This window comes from Aptenodytes forsteri, unplaced genomic scaffold, assembly GCF_000699145.1.
Source record: "Aptenodytes forsteri isolate BGI_AS27 unplaced genomic scaffold, ASM69914v1 Scaffold47, whole genome shotgun sequence".
NCBI classification, from domain to species: Eukaryota; Metazoa; Chordata; class Aves; order Sphenisciformes; family Spheniscidae; genus Aptenodytes; species Aptenodytes forsteri.
In genome coordinates, this window is record NW_008794731.1 from 2,384,329 (window position 1) to 2,403,458 (window position 19,130).

General features: G+C 39.4%; 1 protein-coding gene across 1 annotated transcript; it reads right to left on the reverse strand.

Moving 5' to 3' along the window:
* Positions 1-2,807: 2,807 nt before the first annotated feature.
* SS18L1 (SS18L1, nBAF chromatin remodeling complex subunit) lies at positions 2,808-19,043 on the reverse strand. Its single transcript, XM_009273920.1, has 11 exons — positions 18,975-19,043; positions 15,225-15,301; positions 13,835-13,919; positions 12,859-13,003; positions 8,859-9,056; positions 7,694-7,858; positions 6,679-6,780; positions 6,182-6,274; positions 4,746-4,865; positions 3,084-3,211; positions 2,808-2,881 (listed from the first exon to the last, which is right to left on the reverse strand). Exons 1-11 carry the CDS (start codon positions 19,041-19,043, stop codon positions 2,855-2,857), a joined length of 1,209 nt encoding a protein of 402 aa, XP_009272195.1. The 3' UTR covers positions 2,808-2,854.
* Positions 19,044-19,130: the final 87 nt, after the last annotated feature.

Genomic DNA, 19,130 nt, shown 5'->3' on the forward strand with positions numbered 1-19,130 from the left:
CGGCCGCTCCGGGGAGAGTGTCGAGTCTGGGCGCCGGGCTACGCACAAAGGCCCGTGGTACTTGTTGTGTCCCCGCCTAGAGTCTCCCGGACGCAGCTCGCTCCCGTGAGGGTTAAGTTAGTCCGTGAAAGAGCGGCGCTGCACGTCCCGGGGCTGAGCGGTGCGGCAGGGCGGCGGGATGCCTGGGAGGCCCGGTTTTGGGATCCCGTCCTGTCAGGGGCGTGCTGAGTGTCCTGCCCGCTTCGGTCTTAACGGCGCTAGAAGTCGCTGTCCCCGCAGTGAGCCTGGAGTGGGCTGCGGCAGCTAAAGTAACGCGTGTGCAGATGCCGCCCGTGGGGCTTGCTGACTGACCTGCCCCTTGGGGGGTCCTCCTGCGCCATCAGTCAGCGTGCCACATGTCCCCAACTCCGCGCTGTGAGGTGAGCTGTTAATTACGTACATCCACTCTGCACACACACAGCGTTTGATCTTTGCATATCAAATAATTTGAAAGCTGGGACAAGCTTTCGTCATCTATGAAGTGTATCAGAGAAGTAGGGGAGAAAGTGGAACTCAAAAGATTCCCTTTATCTGTTGTTTCCATTCAAAAGTCTGTGTCATAAGAAAAGTACCACCAACTTCATTTTCAGATAATTTTTAACCTAAACAATTTTCAAGCATTCTGTATTACAAAACAGAAAATGATACAATTAATGGAAGAAGTCAAAATGCTGGCATCACTTTGTTTCCACATTAATACATAAAAATGGACAACACATTAAATAAACATTTTGTTATTAACAATTAGAAATATTAACACCAAAAATCATGTATAAATTAGGAAATAAATGTACAAACTATTTCCAAAGTGCTCTTTCAAATACATTATATACACAACATTCAAGAAGTTCTTAATGTAAGACATTTCAGATTGATGTAATGTTGCTGTTTCATTTTAAGTGTTGTTCATATTCTCTCAAAAGTATTCCAGCACTTTCAAAAACCACATAAAAGGCCTATTTCCAAGCTGGCAAAGAGCAATATTGCATTCTTCTGGCTACCTGTAATATTAACATATTATAAAGAAAACAATCTTACTTCCTTTCTGTTCCTTGCTATTTGAGAGTACTTACTTGTATGAAAACACCAGCAGGAAAGATGAGAGAAATGCGGACTGACTAAAAAAATGTCTTCTATTTTATCAGTAATTAAAATTATTAATGTAGCAAGGGCAGTGCTTGGACAACATTTAATAGTAAACTCTTTAGCTGTCCAGTTAAAGACTTTCCTCTACAGGAAAAAAAAGTAATGAATTGAGAGATCTTTTATTTTCCTTGTGGTCTTGGTTTTTCAAAATATAAAGTACTAGAACTTGAAAGCCCATAAATATACCAGTTCAGACAAAGAAAAGGAGAAAATCCTACAGAGGGTGTATTTACTCTATATTGTAAATTGGCAGTTAATCTCGTATTAAAAAATGCTCATGGACTATAGTCATCCTAGCCTTTTGCCTCAGAGAAGTTTGGACATGGTATTTTGTTCAGCACTTACATAAGCACTTTATAAGTGCTTTTTTCCAAAACTTTATAAGAACATACAAAACTGAATAGAAGTGACTTAACATTGTTCATACTGGCTTTTACATACCACTAGTTTTTATTTCTAAATTCTCCCTCTATAGGTATTCTCTCACTGGTTGACCCCATTAATAGTTCCCCTCTATATATAGCATAATATTGTTTCACAATTAAAGCTGAATTTAATTGCTTATCTGCAATAAAGATGGATTTTTTTTTTCTTCTGAACTATTTCTGTCAAGCTACAAGAGAAAAATAAAAGCGATGATGAGCTGTAAGAACAGTCAACCAAAAGATTTGACAGTATTTATGGTTATAATGCTTGCTGGAAAATCTGAGCAAGGGCAATGGAAGAATCAGAAATGGAGAAGGATGCCAGCCACCTGCTTGCAAAATTTGGCATGAAAATGTATATGCGAGTTATAAAATTTGGAGTAGCATATTTAAGACTGGAGTTTTGCCAGATGTTTTTCTCAGCTAAGCACAATATGAAGCAATATTGACATCTAGTAGGCTGACACTGCTGATCTTGGAGCTCCCTTCTATTTTTCTTTCCACAATATAGAAATACCTTAGTTTACATGGATATATAAAAGGTGCCTCTAGTGATTAACATTTCCTTGAATATAGGTTTTGAACCTTTTTCTGTAGCTTTTACAACAGGAACGTGGACTTATGCAGATTATTGAATTATAAGACTTGGGTAGTTAGCCCCGGTAGGTATTGCAGAAGTTGCAGTTAATTTTATTTTTATCACATAGCATAGAACTGTCTTCACATAAGGAATGTATCTATCCCCTTACTCTTAAGAAGTAAAGTTAAGAGCCATGGATTTCAGAGGCTGGCAGGTAATCTTCAATGCATTCAGTTAAAAAAAGATCACTAACCTACCACAGGATACCTGCCTGGACCGAGATATGACTGAATGGCTTTGTATTGAGCCAGACCGCAGAATAACCTGGCTGTTTTCCAGAACGGGGCACAACTGTGATCAAATGATCCTAAAGCTATTTAGAAACATCAAGAATGGGGTGGGAGTGGGGGGGTAAATGAAAAACTTCTGCATTGTATCAACATACAGTACTATACACAGCACCAAATATCAAACCATTAAAGCATTGTCTTGTTACCAGTAGTGCACTGCTTCATATCCAGCATGAAATGAACACTGTTCACATACAGACGCTGCTTTGTGCTAAGGGGTAACCAACATATTACAATTAATCAAAACTGCCTGTACATCCAGTTCAAAAGATGGAGATACTATTGAAATGAATCTGACACAGGATCGTATTCTTTTATTGCTGGTAATTTCCATATTGTCCCTATAAAAAAGAGAAATAAAAATGTTGGAGAATAATATATCAGGTTTACGAACAGTGAGTTAGACAATTTCTTTTGGTCTATGAATTTTGAAAGACCCACTGAAGTATCACCAATATGCCTGCAACAAGTTATCAGATAGATTTATATGCGGAGCTAACAGCTAAATCTGCTTTTTCATATCAAGAGATTTAGACAATGTACCTGCTCATAGCCATAAGGCCTCTGTTGCTGAGCGGATGGGCCTGTCTGAGAAGCTCTGTAACTTCCATATTGCTGCCCCTGTCCCTGTTGGTAGCTGGAATACTGTGAAGAGGCTCCTTGTGCAGGACCTGAGAAGACAGTGAAATCTATTACTAAGGCTTGATTTGCTAGGGGGAGTTCTTATGGTTAACATAATGTAAAACATAATGGTAATAAAGTAAGCTCTGCAAGTGTGAACTATGAGTAAATTTTGCCTAGACCTCCCCTCTAGCTTTACTCTAGAAAGCATCAATACTAATAGTGATCTAGTTGTCTAGTTGCAGCAGTGCAAACTTCAGGTTTTAAACTTTGCTCAGAAAATGTGATCTACTTTTAAGTAATTTGCCTCTCTGAAATCTGTATTGGCACACCTCAATTATTACCTATATGCAAGCTACCTGGCCTTTATTTTCATAACAATTGCACGTTTAACTTCCTATTTAATCTGGCTGTGCCACCATAAGCACTGCTGACCAGGCAGAACCTAAGAAATCTCTTGCATATAGAGATAATTTTAAAAAACATGTAAATCAGACACACAACTGCACAGGGATATTGATTTCCTTTTATTTGGGACTGTATATTCTGTGTATAGACTGCTACGTGCACTTACTTTTTAGCATTATCGGTGGATTTTTATGGAAAACCTTTAAAAAGAGGAGGCCAGATTTTAACATCATAAACTGAATTTTGGGTTTAATTTCACAGAATATGTCTGGTTTGAGTAGTCCAAACTATCTACTGGCACTGCAGAGTCAGGTGGTAATAATTTAATTAACTTTTTAGGCATGTAGGTTCTGTTTCATGAGATCTTACATTTCTAAAATGGATTTGCTGTTCATATCAACATCAATTTATCAAGTTTGGTTAACATTGCCAGTTCAAGGTCAAGTACCAGCACATTTGGGAGATGCACCAGAAATCCCTTGCCTTGGAGCTAGTATTTAGATTATTCCAATCTCTCCGGCCCCTGTTTTTGTACTGAATAACCTGAAATGGTTGCTTTCTCCCAAAGGCTGAGGATACATACAGGATGCCTCCAATCGGGCAGAAAACTCAAAGACAGCCATCAAACTCAGATTCTTTCGATAACAGTGGGGAGCTCTGCCACTGGTGACCTGAAGGGTTTGAAAGCCCCGCACCAGTGTTAGCTGCATGTTCAAAGCACTTCCACTTTTCTCCTTTCACCTCAGTCCCTCACCAAGAACTGTAACCTGTATGATGCTGCAAGAAATTTAAGTGCGGGAGTAGGGATTCTCTGGACTACTGATGTCATTTTTTCATGTCAGTTGCAGAACTATTAGATGTGTAGGAGGCCTGAGAATCCAGGCAGTCACCTCCTGGCAGCACTTTCAAGGAAGTCAAAATGAGGCAAAAGTGTACTTTCTAACTTTCAAAAGAGAGAGGGATTCAGGATGCGAACACAACAGTATGGAATGCAGTGCTATACTAATGTATGTTACTGCCCCGAATCCCTTTACAGGCTATGCTCTTTGGATAGTTTTGGTATGTGGATGTCCAAGGTCAATCAAGGAAATAGTTTACAGCACATTTTAGCTTAGGAATGGAAGCATCAGGATGAAGTATTGCAAACACTTGGCCGGTCAGTGGCAGTTTTCTTACCATATCCTTGCTGTTGTCCTGGGTAACTTTGTTGGTTTGGGTATTGCTGCTGGGAATATGTTTGCTGTTGTGCAGCTCCCTGTTGGTATCCTGCCTGCTGCTGGCTGTACTGAGAATTTCCTAAAGAGGGAAAAATTGAAATAGTTTGGTTAAAGATGAGCAGGTATTTCACTGTACATGCTAATCATAAGGAAAACAAAGGAGCCTTGGTCTGGAACTCATAGACGAGTACTCTTTTCAGAAACGGATGTTTGCATTTTGCCAATCATGATGAGTTTCTTTCTTCAGTGATTCTTAGGTCTTTTGAACAGGAGAGAGTTGTTTATTTATACACGTCACTAAACAAACAAACAAACAAGCAACCTGTTCCCCAAAGGATGTTTTTTACCCCAGAAGTGTTTCGGAAGAACAATGCAGTCACAAAGATAAGAGTGCCAGGGTAAATAGCTGGCTTGTCAAGAAGCCCTTTCACTGTATTTTCTTCCAGATAATGATGTTTATTCATATATCCCAGAAAGACCACTTACCTAGTTGTTACTGGTATTTTTTGAAATACCTATGATGGAAATTCCATTTGCAGAATCCTGAAACCACAGAATGAATGGAGACTATGCAGACGACATTGCTTTTCCTAAATGCCACCTCGCTGTATCGTAATTAAGTTAATATTTTGCAGTTAATTTAGAGTTCAGATACCGTAATAGTATCACTGAATTTACTGACGTACTACTGTTGAGAGATTTTTTGTGGTAGAATTGCAAACCCATAGTATTGGTGATTTTCAAAGATTAATTTCATGTAACCCATTCTTTTTCACAATTTGTAAGGTGAATTAAGTAAGATTAAAAAAAGTTCATCTTGGAATTAACCAGTAGGCTTTCTTGCTTTAGAGAAATCTCCACTTATGGCTGTCATTTTTTTCCAGCTCTGTTTCTAACTGCAGCACGGTAGTTTACCTTTGTCAGCATAACCTTTTACTTTAACACAGCCATTTTTATTTGCATTCCATAAAACGGTTGTTAAACAGTTTTGTAAGAGTGGAGGATACTGATATCTTGGAAGTCTTTTCTCTTGCTGCAAAAAAAGTTCAATATCTATAGCTATAATTCCACCTGGCTCAGCTACAACCAAGGATCATTTTTCTAATGAATATGAGGCTACGCACAAGTTGTTAGTGATCCCACAAGGCTGCACAGCATGACTGCCTCACAGTACAGTCACTGACATGATACTGTGTATACAGTCTGATACAGTCTTGGTATAAAAAATGTTATACATAGCTAAATTCTATTTCCTGGACACTCCTTAAGTAATGGCTACGTAGCAGTTAGTGATGCAGAAATTGCAAGTCATATTTTACATTTTCATAAGCATTTCATTAGTATATTAGGGGAGTAGAGCTTTGGTTTACAAAGATTGCCAATATATTTTCCTACCTCCTTCATAATAGTGTTGTGTAGAGTCGTCAAATGACCTGTCATAGCTCTGCTCAGTATAGGATGACTGCTGATAGGCATAATCACCATGTCCTACAAGGAATTGCAAAGATTCATCAGATACATTGTTAATATAACTAGAGATACATTGTTGAATACATATATTATGAAGCTGCTTACGCACAAAGATGAGGCTAAGAGGAAATACAGACCCCTTAGGTAGGAGGTTGAATACATGGCAAGGAAAGTCACACCTATGGATAAATCTCTTGCATTCACTAGTCCAAACTTGGCTTTGTGCTCTTTTTGAAGCAGTTTGGATAGCAGGGTGCACTGATGCGTATGTTTGTGTACCAGGCTCCCATGCCCTGGGATTAGAATTCTCTAGCATTTAAATTGGAAATGAATCGTAACGGGTTTGCCACGTCCTTGGATGTGGCAGTCATGCTGGTCTACACTTTAGCAGTATCACAGTGACTACAGCTCAGAAGAATTACCATCTGGATAATACTGCTGATTCATAGGTTCTGAGGAGCCTTGTCCATGACTGTACTGTTCACTGTAATATTCTTCCTGACCCATGTACTGCTGCGAGGAACCTGCAAGGCAAAGGCAAGAGAGAGCAAACTGAGCCCGTGGACTCCTAAGGGATGTTATTTTCTTATCTAATTTATTTTTAAGAAAACAGCGTTTACATCTGGATAAGTAAACAAGCTATGTATGTTGAGAGCAGTTTCAAAGATGTTTTGCTCACTAGAAAAAGGAAATAAATTTGTATTCTCAGAAGAAGCTGGTTGAAATTGAAATTAAGCAACTGTCAGTAACATGTCCTAAACCCGCTCACTTCTGTGGCAATACCGAAAGTAATGGTTACATTTCATCTACTAATCTAAGTTATTAGAAAGCACAGGAATGTATTCCATGCTCAAGAACACAGTCAGAATTAAATATATTTTAATGAATGTATTACTTTGTTTCTTAGCAAAATTCAGTTTATGTCAGAATCAGTCTAGCAGCTTTATTACTTCTTAGAACTTTTTCCAGAGAGGTCTTAGAGCATGGTAGTTATCCTCTGGTGTTTTCCCTTCCTTGGCCTAATTTTTTGTACTAATTGCTGGCAAACTATATCTTCTTTGCAGAAATATGTTCCTTGTTAACTGTGCCATGTTACAGCTGATCCAATACCATTTGAAAGAATTGAAAAGATTCCCAGTGGCTTGAGTGAGTTGTATATCAAATTGTTCATCTTTTTTTTAAAGATATATGATCCCTTTTAGACAGAATTATTCTTCTAAACACCTGAAATAATTAAATAGATAAATCTTGAAAATGGATTAAAGTTCATCTGATTGTCGTGATACTTCCACTATTCGAGATTTCCTGTGCTCCCAGATAGGATTCCCTGTTCATAAACATGACTTGGAAATTTTGTTGACTTACCTACCCCACAGGACAGACTGAATATCATCAATCTAATAATAATTATATCAATAATCTAATAATAGATTTTACCTTGCTGTGAAGCTCTGTAAGGGCCCATTGGTCGCTGACCCATCATGCTGTTGCCTTGGTTGCTCTGACTCATCATGGCAATGGAGGATTGCCCCTGGTAATGCTGGCTCCCTCCTTGTGCCGAGTTGTAATGTGACGTTGCTGCTTGCTGGTGCATCATGGAGACTACAATGTACATGGAAAATACTGTTTTCTAAAAGGATGTGACAGTTCTCTCCCTAGTCTATTTGGAAGCAAGTTAAAACCTTCAACTAACATGCATCCTGATAATTCTGTGAATTTTCCACAGGGGGAGATGTTTTCCTACTGCATGTATTTAACTCTTCTGCCTTGTAATCCAGAAAGGATGCTATTGCATGGTCAGTTCTTGCCATTTGCTTCAGTCAGACATTTAAAACTACGTCTAGCCTTGATTATTATTAGTTTATTTAAAAGAATGTAATCATTATTGCAGTAGGATTAAAGAAAGAAATAAGAACTGATGCTTGTTCCTCTCTACCTCCTGATTAATTCATTGCTGCATTTCTTTTCTAGTCAACTCTTTCTTCTACTTCCATCTTATTATATACCTGATGATTATACAGTTTAAATAAACTGACATTCTAGGATTTATTTGATCCCTAAATTTCATATTGTCAGAAAGAATTCTTAAGCATTGGACATCCTATTCAATACTCAGTAGCAAACATTTTTAGAAATTAAGAGATTAATTCTGAGTTGTCTGCTAGTCTCTCTATGCCCTGCAAGCAGTGTGAAGTATCAATAAAATAACAAAAACGGGGTAGTCATGTACAAACAGTAAATGTGTAATACTCTCTGGCAGGCTCTTTCAGCTAGGATAAAGGTGCTTCTCAGATCCCTCCCACGGTTGTGGGATTTGCTGCCAGGGGCTATCAGATAGTGCTGCTGCACTTTTAGCTAACCTTCTTTTCCCCAACTCATTGCTAACCATAGCAAGTCGGTGTAAGTTAAAGCAAGTCTGAAACTGTTTTGACTTACACTGATGCCTGACACCTTGAAATTCAGAGATGTCTTAAAGCTGTCTTTTCCTCTTGTATGTTTGTCGCTGTCTACAGAAAATATTTACAGAACAAATTCATGTGTGGTAAACCTCTGAGGTCACTGAAAAGTCAAGTTGGCCCAGGAGGAGGAAGAGGGAGTTTACCTGGATTAGACTGCATGTTGATGTTTGTTCGAGAGACATAATTGCCTATTGACCCCTGGCCTTGCATTGGCACATTCTGAGATGCAGGCACTGTATGGCTATAACCAGGCCCAGTTCCATGACTGCTGACAGTCATACTCAGAGAGGTCGTGGGCATAGTGTTCTGGCCTGACTGCTGCATAGACACGTGATTAGGACCTAGAAAAATTAAAGAGAGCAACAAGAAAATCTGTGCTATTATTGGCAACGTACAGTGAGCATTAAAGCCCTCGCGGCCCTTCTGAAATACCTTATGATAAGGCAAAACAAAACAAAACAAAATCCTCATTATTAAAATTCCCTGTTATCTACAGACAAATTAAAACTGCCTACTGCACAGTTAGAGTGATCCTCCTCTTCCTGGCAGCCAAATCCAGGCTGTACAGAATTGCAGACAGGAAGAACAAAACCAGCAGCAATGCCCTACAACCAGTTCCTCGCAGGCAGCAGAATTAACAAAAGCCAGTAATTTCAGATACTTCAGAAAATACATGGACTCTGGAAACATCCCAGCCTTCTGAAATTTGTCCTTTCCTTCCTCCTGCTGTTGATTCCTCTTCCCCTTTCACACGGATGGCGACAATGGGAAGGCACAGTAGTGGCTGAGAAACACTTTGCACATTGCTGCATCCATTCGGTTCCTCTATAACCAACTAACCTTCTTAGCTGGCACTTAGGAAGTACCAAGGGACCAAGTACCTCAGAGGGGAGGAGAGGGGAGCCTGTCTTTCCCTTTCCTAGAGTTTGACTGAAAGTACCTCAGGCTTTCGGAAGATAAATTTTCCAAGTCACCATCATAATCCCTGTTGTTACAGTACCCGCTTTCCAACATCACCGTATGTAATTATCAGACTGCTCCAATTATATCCTGGTTTTGAGAGTATCATCCTGGTTACCTGGCAGTATGCTTATTTTTTAAAATTCTATTGCTGTTGGGTAACTAAAATTGGGGAGAATCTGGTCATTTTTTGTTGTTTGTTGCTGTAAATACTTTTATGAATGAGTTTTGGACAGTTGTTTTCATTGTGTATCGTTACTATCTAAATTGTGATAGTGTGTATTGTTGTCTGTCTAAATTCAGCTGTATTGTTGTCAATCTAAATTAATTTAGGTAGAATGGAAGATATGCAGAATCCCTAGAAGAGACAGAATTATGTTGTAATGTTTAGATAATGATATTTTAATTCACGGTTATTAAGTGTATCTACAGCTTCTGAAAAATGTGTTTAATTCTCTTAGTACAAACGTCGTTAATTAGTCTTAATGGTTTTTATAGATATCAAAATGAGAAAATTTGCTGTAGATTATTATATTTTCCTTTGATGGGGAGATGCAAGCAGCATTTTCAACAAGAGATAAAGAGAGGCAGCTCCACTGAAATCAGTGAGGCCAGGTCAATATACCGCTACAGAGATCTAGCCCTGTGTTTTGCTACAGTTTTGTGTGTCTTGTAAAGCTGATACTTCTACTTGTGCAACACAAGACCCCATGGTGTTTGAATGGAGCTAGCAGTTGCGTTGAGTGAGAGATGGAGTGAAGCAAGCGTTGGCAAACCTTGCCATATTTGCCTGGGAAAACTTTGAGAATCTTGGCCTTCTTTAAAAAAAAAAAAAAAAAAAAAAAAAAAAAGTTTGGCTACTTTGTGATTGTAAGAGAAAATATGAAAGCATGACCAAAAGTGTTTAAATAAAACCACTAAAACAATAAGATAAATACAAAGCGTTGAACCTCTTTCATACTTTCATGGATCTTAGGCAGTTGGGTTTTTCTTTGAAAGGCCTCATTCATGATTTGTTAACAGTTAAAATCCTCAGTTGGGCCCGATTCTCTCCAGAGGCAGCCGAGTTTCGCTGGTTGGTTTATTGAATCTAATGGGTTTGCCTGCAGGGCTGTGGCACAAAGAATCACTGACTTGTGAATGGTGGATTACTGGAAATTTCAGTGGGTTGTTTTTTAACTTATTATGTATGTCGGGACCTAGTTACTGTCCTGCAGAGGCGATTCCTGTAAAGTCCTGTCCTAGGGTAATAAAGAATCTGCAGGGCTGTGGCACAAAGAATCACTGACTTGTGAATGGTGGATTACTGGAAATTTCAGTGGGTTGTTTTTTAACTTATTATGTATGTCGGGAATTACCTAGTTACTGTCCTGCAGAGGTGATTCCTGTAAAGTCCTGACTGAGGATAATAAAGACTCAAATGTAGTAGCTTCTATGTCTCCTTCCCTGTTCTTCCCTCTTTTACAATGCTGTACCTGTTTGTTACAGACTTTCATCTCTATTGCCATTAGATGAGAAATTTTCACAAGTACTAGAGCCCATAGATTTGAATTGTTTGTGCATATTTATTCCTAATTTCCAGAAAACCGCTGTCCAACAATTGTTGACCAATGTGAAATAATTTCTCAGTCTCAAAGTCTACCTGCACATCAAGACTGCTGTGTCATACAGCATCACTGTGCTAACTTGATTCTAGCTGGCACAGAGACAGTAGCAGTAGAGACTGGCAACCAAGGGGAGTGTCTCCAAGCCCAAGGGTATGAGGGTCCTATTCTCACAGCAGGCACTAGCAGCAGAGCACATGCCATCACTGCTGCTGTTACCTAGGCTACTCAGAAGAGGCAAGCTACTGCATTCTCAGTCACACCTTCGTTTTGAAGTGTAGCTATGTCTTCAGTCTGGTTTCCAGTGGACTGGTATTTTCATGATAAAATACCTGGCACTACCCAGGTGACAGAGTCTCAGTGACTGGGCAGAGAATGCACTACCCTGAGACCCCCACAACGCAGGCTGGGTTTTAGTACTGGGTTGGGGCAACATGGGGTAAACTTGCAACATGAGGTAAACTGCCCTGGCTGCTTCTGCTCTGCGGATGACTCGAGTCTTCAGGACTGCCAGTCTGGTTCTTTCGATCAGCACTAAATTACTATAAAGAACTGAAGGGTGGGGGGCAAATCAGAAAAACCAGCAACAGCAACACTGAAAATATAGATTCTTAGTAACACAAAACAGTGTTTTGACTGACTTACTATAATACTAGGTAATAAATCTTTCAAAAAGAAGGCCCAGATAAATTTAATAAGTCCACTTTACAAGCTGTAACTGTTTCAAGTAGGTACCTCATCCCTTAGTTTAAAAGGTACTATCAGCTTGACCACAAACGGATTTTTAAAAAGTCAGAAGTAATTTCATGGCTTGCATCTGCTCTTGAGTCCCCCTGCCAAGGTCTGTGATTTTACAATCAGATATTTCTATTTATAGAAACTGTTTTCTCTCTCTGTCACTCTGGGAAAGACCCACAGAAACAAGAACTGACGAAATAACTATGAACTACAAAATAAACAAAGAGATTATTCATACTATAAAATGCACAGAGTAAAAAAAACTTTTTTGTCTTTCAATTAGTTTCTTTTAGTTGCACGAACAAAACCAAATAGACAAAGTATATTATCTTATTCATATGAAATGTCTGTGCAAACTCTTTGGCTATGTAGTACAATCTCTGCAAGCTTCTGTAGAGGACAAAGACTGATGCAATACCAAACTATTTTTAAGAAGGCATGTATCCTGGAAGGTCTTTGCAGGCTTGGTTGTGCGGTTAGTCATGCAGACAATTCCATTTTACCCTGGCCAACCCCACCACCTTCAAGAGAAAAATACCACAATACATAATTTTTCTTACTAAAAACTTGGATGCATCTTTACTTGGTGATTTTCATATGCTTTTTTAAAAAAATGTTTTTAATTTCCCCTATAGAAATACTAAGCAGATTGGAGTCCTTGCAGAAGCCAACACCATTACTGACTGTAGCCATTTTGTGATGATTTCGGCATGTGCCTGAAATCCCCATATGCCTGAAAGGTGAGTTAGGAGAGGTCTTTTACAGCTCTGCAAATATATTCTGCATTAATGATTTTGTTGCCAAGCAACAGCAAAGCAGCACAAAGGGGACCGAAGCTCACCATTGCTAATCTGACTCTGCATGAGGGAGGAAGGAGGAAGGCCCGTCCCAATTGCATCACTGAGATTGCTCTGTGAATGGAGAGATTGGTTGGATGCACTCTGAGTCATTCCTCCTGGGCCCAAGTTTATGTTTTGCGTTGGTGGCTGCAAATAACAAGGAGGAGAAGCAAATTTTTCGTTAGGTTTTAATTAGAAATATAATAACCCCCGAATTAGCCTGAGTGACTAAAAACTGCCGCAACTCAGTATGTGCTTCTTTCACTTTCTGGCCTTGCTTGCGTAAACCTTTATTCGTTTGACTACTATGTGTGAATGACATTCAGCATGATATAGAGAAGCCGGCAGGCAGCACAGTGAAGATCTTAAAATTGTGCTTATAATAGAGTCCAGCTTCTGTGCCCATTCTTCCGTACTTAGATGAGTTTCATTTTGTGCTGGTCAGAACGTAACTGCTGAGGGGATTTGCATTAGCAAAGACGATACAGAAGCGTGTTGACAAATTGACCTTTGTCAAGCATAAAGCTATGCTGTATTTTGTGTTATGTGTGATACCTCCAAAATCAATCAATTTAGCAAGAATAACACAATGTTTAAAGACAAACCAATGCCCAAATGCTGAATTAGATTTTTGACATAAAATAGTGGCATTTTTTTCCTGAGTAAAGAATACAGTAAGAATAGGTAAAGAATAATGAATCTGGAACAAATGGACCCTGTTCAGATCTGTACCACTGCACCATTTATAGTACATAGACCTTGAGCTACAGAGACAAGAGATTAACACAAATATCCCAAAGAATTTGTTTTAAACACAGTAAAAGTAGCTTTTGATTTATTTAGTGGTCTACTTGACCCCTTCAAAACTTTTAGCTGGAAAAATACTAAAAATGGTTTATTGACAGTGATCAGTAACAGAATCAAAGAACATTTCCCTCTGGCACAGTAAATGTATCTGATGGTAGCACTGGTACTTACAGCAGGAAGCAAGGACTGCATATTCTGGTTAGAATCTGCTATTGTTGCCAAGTAAACCAGGTTTCTGTGCAAGATTTGTTGGTATCTACAGAATAAGGAATAAAGCTTATTCAGAAAGGGTTAACAATACAGAAAATTCCAAACATTTCTCTTTTTTTTTTTTGCTATTTACAAATGATTAGTTAAATTACATTAGCCCACTTTTCATCTGTCATAATAAGTAGCGATAGTAATGACCTGTATCTGTGCTGTCATGCTTTTCATCAAGGATCAGCATGTTCAACACCTCTTTTACAAATGGGTAAACTTGGGGGAGGGGAGAGGTAAAATACACTCTCCTTTGAAAGCACTTTGAGGGAACTGTGAAGCTGGGACCTCAGTCTTTGAGTACTGACACCCGGTCAGCTGCTCTAACAATGAGCCACCTTTTCCTCTTCTGTTTAACAAGGGTCCTAGTAGTATGGAAATTCCAGAACTCCAAAAAACAAAACCTGTTTGCCCTGCCAGCAAGCTGAGAAGAACAAGATTTTTTTCAAGAGTGCTCTAACTGGAGTGTTTACTCAAGTAAACACCACCAGAACCATTTATGCTTCTTCACAGTTCTCAACGAACTGGAAAAGCTCATAATAAAGAACAAGAGGGCATCCAAAAGCAAGCTAACAGCTGTGCCATTGAGCAAAGTGAAGAGTCAAACCTTTGGAAACATGGAGGGTTCCAAGAAGGCAAGAGAAAATGCTTTTTTAGCATGAGCTTTCTTCTGATGAGGGGAAAATGGCTGCGAAGTGGGAAAAGTGGCAAAAATGAAGCGAGAATGGCGACATGACTTCTTTAGCAAAGGCATCTTTTTTAGACTAATTTTTTTGAAAGTACAGCTTTCTGGGCTTGGGCCCATAACTTGACCTTTCATGGGGCAGATTGGCTATTCTTCCTGACTGAGATTTAACCCCTAAAGTTCATAAAAGTATTTTGCTTTCAAGATTAGTAATAGTAAGCAGTGATACAAACTGGTATGTCCACACGCGTATTGTTTTAGCCATAGATAACCACATAGCTGATCCTCAACATTTAATTACTTTCTGATGAAAATGTGTTACTAACTTTGTACCTGATTCTACTTGTATTTAATGAATCTACATAGAGCAAGTGGTCCAATAACCATAACTGTTTATAATTATTTCAATAAATGATCTGTTAAAAATATTGTAAACACTCAAATACTTCAGAAAAAAACTCTGTTCCAAGAACAATATACACTTCTTAATACAAGTGAATCTAAAAAAATAGTCCAACTGTTTTCTCGGTGATCAGTGAACAGAACTGTTCATAGTACTGTTCTTGAGAAAAAGTACACCCAAAATTTCTAACACACTCCAAAACTCATAATACTCACTGAGTACATTCTGCAGTTTTCCCCTTGCTCTGATAATCCATAATACATTGTATTAGGTGGTGATTTTCATCTAGCATCTGCATAAAAAGAAATACGATCAAAACACGTTACTACGAGAATCATATTAAAGTCCCGTGTTTTTGTGATACTCCACACTGACCCTTCTTGGCAGTGCATGGTGTTTTGTGCAGTTTTGTTGCCTTGGGATATTACAGAGTACCTACACGTGACTTTATTGAGCCACAAGATTGTGCTTTTCAAATCATTCATTTATGACAGTTATCTTTAAAGGAATTAGTTGAAATACCCAACACAGAAGTAGTAATGGACTTACCTTTTTTGCTCCTTAAATGGCAGATAGATTTTTATGCTGAAGAAGGAAAACGCTTTCCCTATGAAACACCTCTGCCTCATTCTAATACATCACCCAACCCTTTCCAAAACTCCAGATTTCACTAACATGCCTGCTTTCAAATAAGAAACATACTTTCAAACAATTTAAACCTACTAGTTTTCCTGCACAGGACTAGCGTGTGCAGACTACTGAACTTGATGGAGTATAAAATTTGCATTACTGGATCTACTGAAACCACATTTAAGAGAATTACATCCCAGTGCGTCCTTTGGGGTAGTTCAGTTCTAATACAGGGAGGACTTAAAATGAAAACACAGAGCAATTATGTATCAGTTAATTTATGTGTATCAGTGGCTGCTGGCTCAGCTTCATTCAATAAATTCTAGTGACTGACTTGTTCCAAGAAGATCAGAGCTGCTGGACAAAATGACCACTGACCTTTATTTAATGAACTTATAATACAATTAAAAGCTTAAAATATCCTTTGATTTGCTTTAAAATTTCACATACAACAGTTTGTGTCTCCCCCCCAGCTTTCTTGTGAATGCGGCAAGCTTTCTGCAGGTGAATGAATGGAAAAATAACAACAGTATTTACAAATTTAGATTTGCCTCTGGCAAAAACTCACTACATGGTGCAGTTTGCGGGTACGGCTGCTGTTAAGTGCTTGCAAGATTGGGCCTTTAACCACTGTGTCATCAGGATAGAAGAGCTCTTCAGGAAAGAAGAACGTGTCTTCATAGGAGTTAAATGTGAATTAATCCGTATAGGTATGTGTTCTGACCAGAATAAATTCTTGACCCATTCAGATGCAAACAAAGGGCTAGATTACAGGAAAATGAGCAGAAGAGTCTTTCTGATGCACTTGCAATCTAGCTAGTCACTCCCTTAGAGAACTCAGCTTGTCCTGCTTCTTGCTCGTAATTTGCAGGTTGGTCTTAACTTTGCCGGACACCCTCGTCCATCACAGGCTCTGGCTGCTGGAACTTGCAGTGATCCCCTGTAGCTCAAGTCAGCGAGGGTCTGAGGAACGGAGGCGTTGCTGTGGCCTGCCACGGCAGGTCGGCAGGCTGCTCTCTCGAATGCTGACGGGGAACGTCAGAATTGTGTCAGTCAAGAATCCATGTTCCTCCTGCATGCGTGCCTATGCTCACATGGCAACCCGGGTGCAGCATACGATTTTAAGAGAAAATACTCCTGCCTGATGCACAGTGCAGCTCTTTGTTTCATGCTCTGTACTCATTGTTGTACAGAATTTTCACCCGTGTCAGTGGAAATTCTGTATATACAATTAGCAAAGAATATAAACCCATCCTTTTCAGTTTCCACAACAGATATCGCTGGCAGTTATTTCCACATTCAGTTAAGATGCCTATTCAACAGCAAGAGTCCAAGCAATATTACAGATATCTTTGTTGGAAAAGGGCTATGCTTCCACAATTAGCTGAAAAATATTTTGCTTACTGAAAAAGGAATCAGGAATAGCTCTTTTCCTAACTTACTAGGAAAAAAGAACCGACTTCTGATCTCCATTACACAGAAGAAGCTGAAGTTTACTGCTCTGCAAATGCTATTTGATGAACTATTGAAGCACCACCATCACTGCTCTCTTGTCAAAAGCTCTAACTTCCTCCATGTGAAGTCTATTTTAGGAATAGTTGGTACTGGAATAATAACAGCTTTGAAAGACTACCAAAATTGAGTTAATAAATAAAAATAAGCTGCTCATATATTACGACTACAAATGAGAATAATCTTGTTTTTCAATGAAATCGGTATGTGTTCTAAAAAGCTCACTTTAATGAGGATTTTTTGAGTTCCTAGCCCAGCACCTGCTCCTTCTCTCACCGCCCCATTTCTACACGTGACTACAAAGCCCATCTAGTTACTGTGCCTGCAAGTCTCTTCCTCAGCCTCACTGCTTGTCAAAACGAAAATCGCTGCCCACAGCCCAACACTGATGAACAGTCCTGAAGTAACATGCCAGCAAAGGTACCTGAGGTGGGAAATGTTTTCACATGTTATTGGTAAAGGAATAACATTTTGAAGCTTCCAGAAAGTTTATGAATACGCAAAAAGGAAAGGGCTTGAAAATCAACCTGAAGATACTTTGGCTGCCCTTTGTCTGTGGATGCAGTCATGTTTTAAGTACAAACTATCTGAATTATGAAATTCTGTTCTAACCCCAGTCAATCCGGAGGTTAGAGAAAAACTTACTCACTGAGTCTGAAATATTTTAGAATTTAAAATTAACCAGTTCACAATACTACATGTGCTGCAAGAGCTACACAAAACGGGATTAGTTCCCAAACAGCCTCCTGAGATTCAAGTCATCTCTGCAGTCTCCCTTACGGCAGTTTGTTCTGTCTTAATCTCTGTTCCGTCACAGTCTTCCACTGAGGATTTTTTCCCTAGAAGTCATAAATTGGCACCAGGTGATGCTTTGGCTGCAACACCCACTGATGATGGGTTAATTGCTGTACTAGCAATGGCACTTCTTCACTGGTCACCATTTACGAATGGACCACGTAGAACATGCACACCTCACCTCCACCGCGCTACACGACTCCGCACAAGCGAAACACCTCTGCGGTGGGGAACACGCCAAAAATACGGTAGAAGTACAAATGACCAATAGCAGTCAAAGTATAAACATGCATGTTCTTTATTGACATTTCCAGCCTCTTCCTTACTGACCGTTACCTTCTGCGGGAGGAAGGGGCTGTCGGGCATGTGTGCGGAGTCCCTGCTGTCAATCCTGCGAAATAGGAAACAATAACTTCCCAACTAGGAACCCTCTGCCTTGGCCTCCACACGAGACCCATGCCGACATCTCCTCTCCAAAGGAAACCTTTCGAAACCTTTGTCATTAAACATCAATAAACACATCACAAATAACAGTAACAGTATCTGAGGAATACCAGCGACTGGTGCTCCCTCTATCTTCCGAGAGATTAAAATTCTGCATCCAAATACAAAAGAAAACCCTTGCAAATTCAGTATTTTAATTCATTTTTGAGGTTGGGTTTTCTGGGGGGGCCAGAAGCTGACCTGCCATCAGAAATTAATCACGTATTTGCAGATTTTATTGCAATTCCCCAATGTATTATTGGCAGCTTTTTTGCCCTTTGCGAGCAGCAGAGATAACGTGCCATCCCAATTTTATGCCCCAAGTCCTTCTCTCGCTCTCTTTGCAGTGATCTGAACACCTTTGCTTTGTTCCACCTCCTCCTCCTCCTCCTTCCCCCACCTCTCTCTCCAGCTGTCCATCTCTGCAGCCCTCGCAAATTCACTAGTTTTCCGGATCGCCCTAGAAATAAGCCTCCTTCCTCAGCTACAGGAGCATGGACAGAATAAATGTCTAAAATTGTCTGTATAAAAGCATGCTTTTTTACCTTCTGGATAGTTTGCTGGGTGACCTCCCCTTTGCCTCTTGGGCGAGCAGAAGCAAAGGCAACCGACATGGTGGGGTTTTTTTATGTGTCTATAATATATTGGTTCCAGGCTCTAATAATATTGTTATTATCTGGCTGCTATTGCCGTGCAAAGAT

Bases quoted from the DNA above. Each gene is read 5' to 3' on its own strand.
- SS18L1 (XM_009273920.1), bottom strand. From the start codon at position 19,043: ATGTCGGTTGCCTTTGCTTCTGCTCGCCCAAGAGGCAAAGGGGAGGTC. The intron at 7,859-8,858 runs GTAAACTCCCTC...TGTACATTGTAG, and splicing joins CAACATGCAGTCTAATCCAG to TCTCCATGATGCACCAGCAA. The intron at 6,781-7,693 runs GTAAAATCTATT...TTTGCCTTGCAG, and splicing joins TTACAGAGCTTCACAGCAAG to GTTCCTCGCAGCAGTACATG.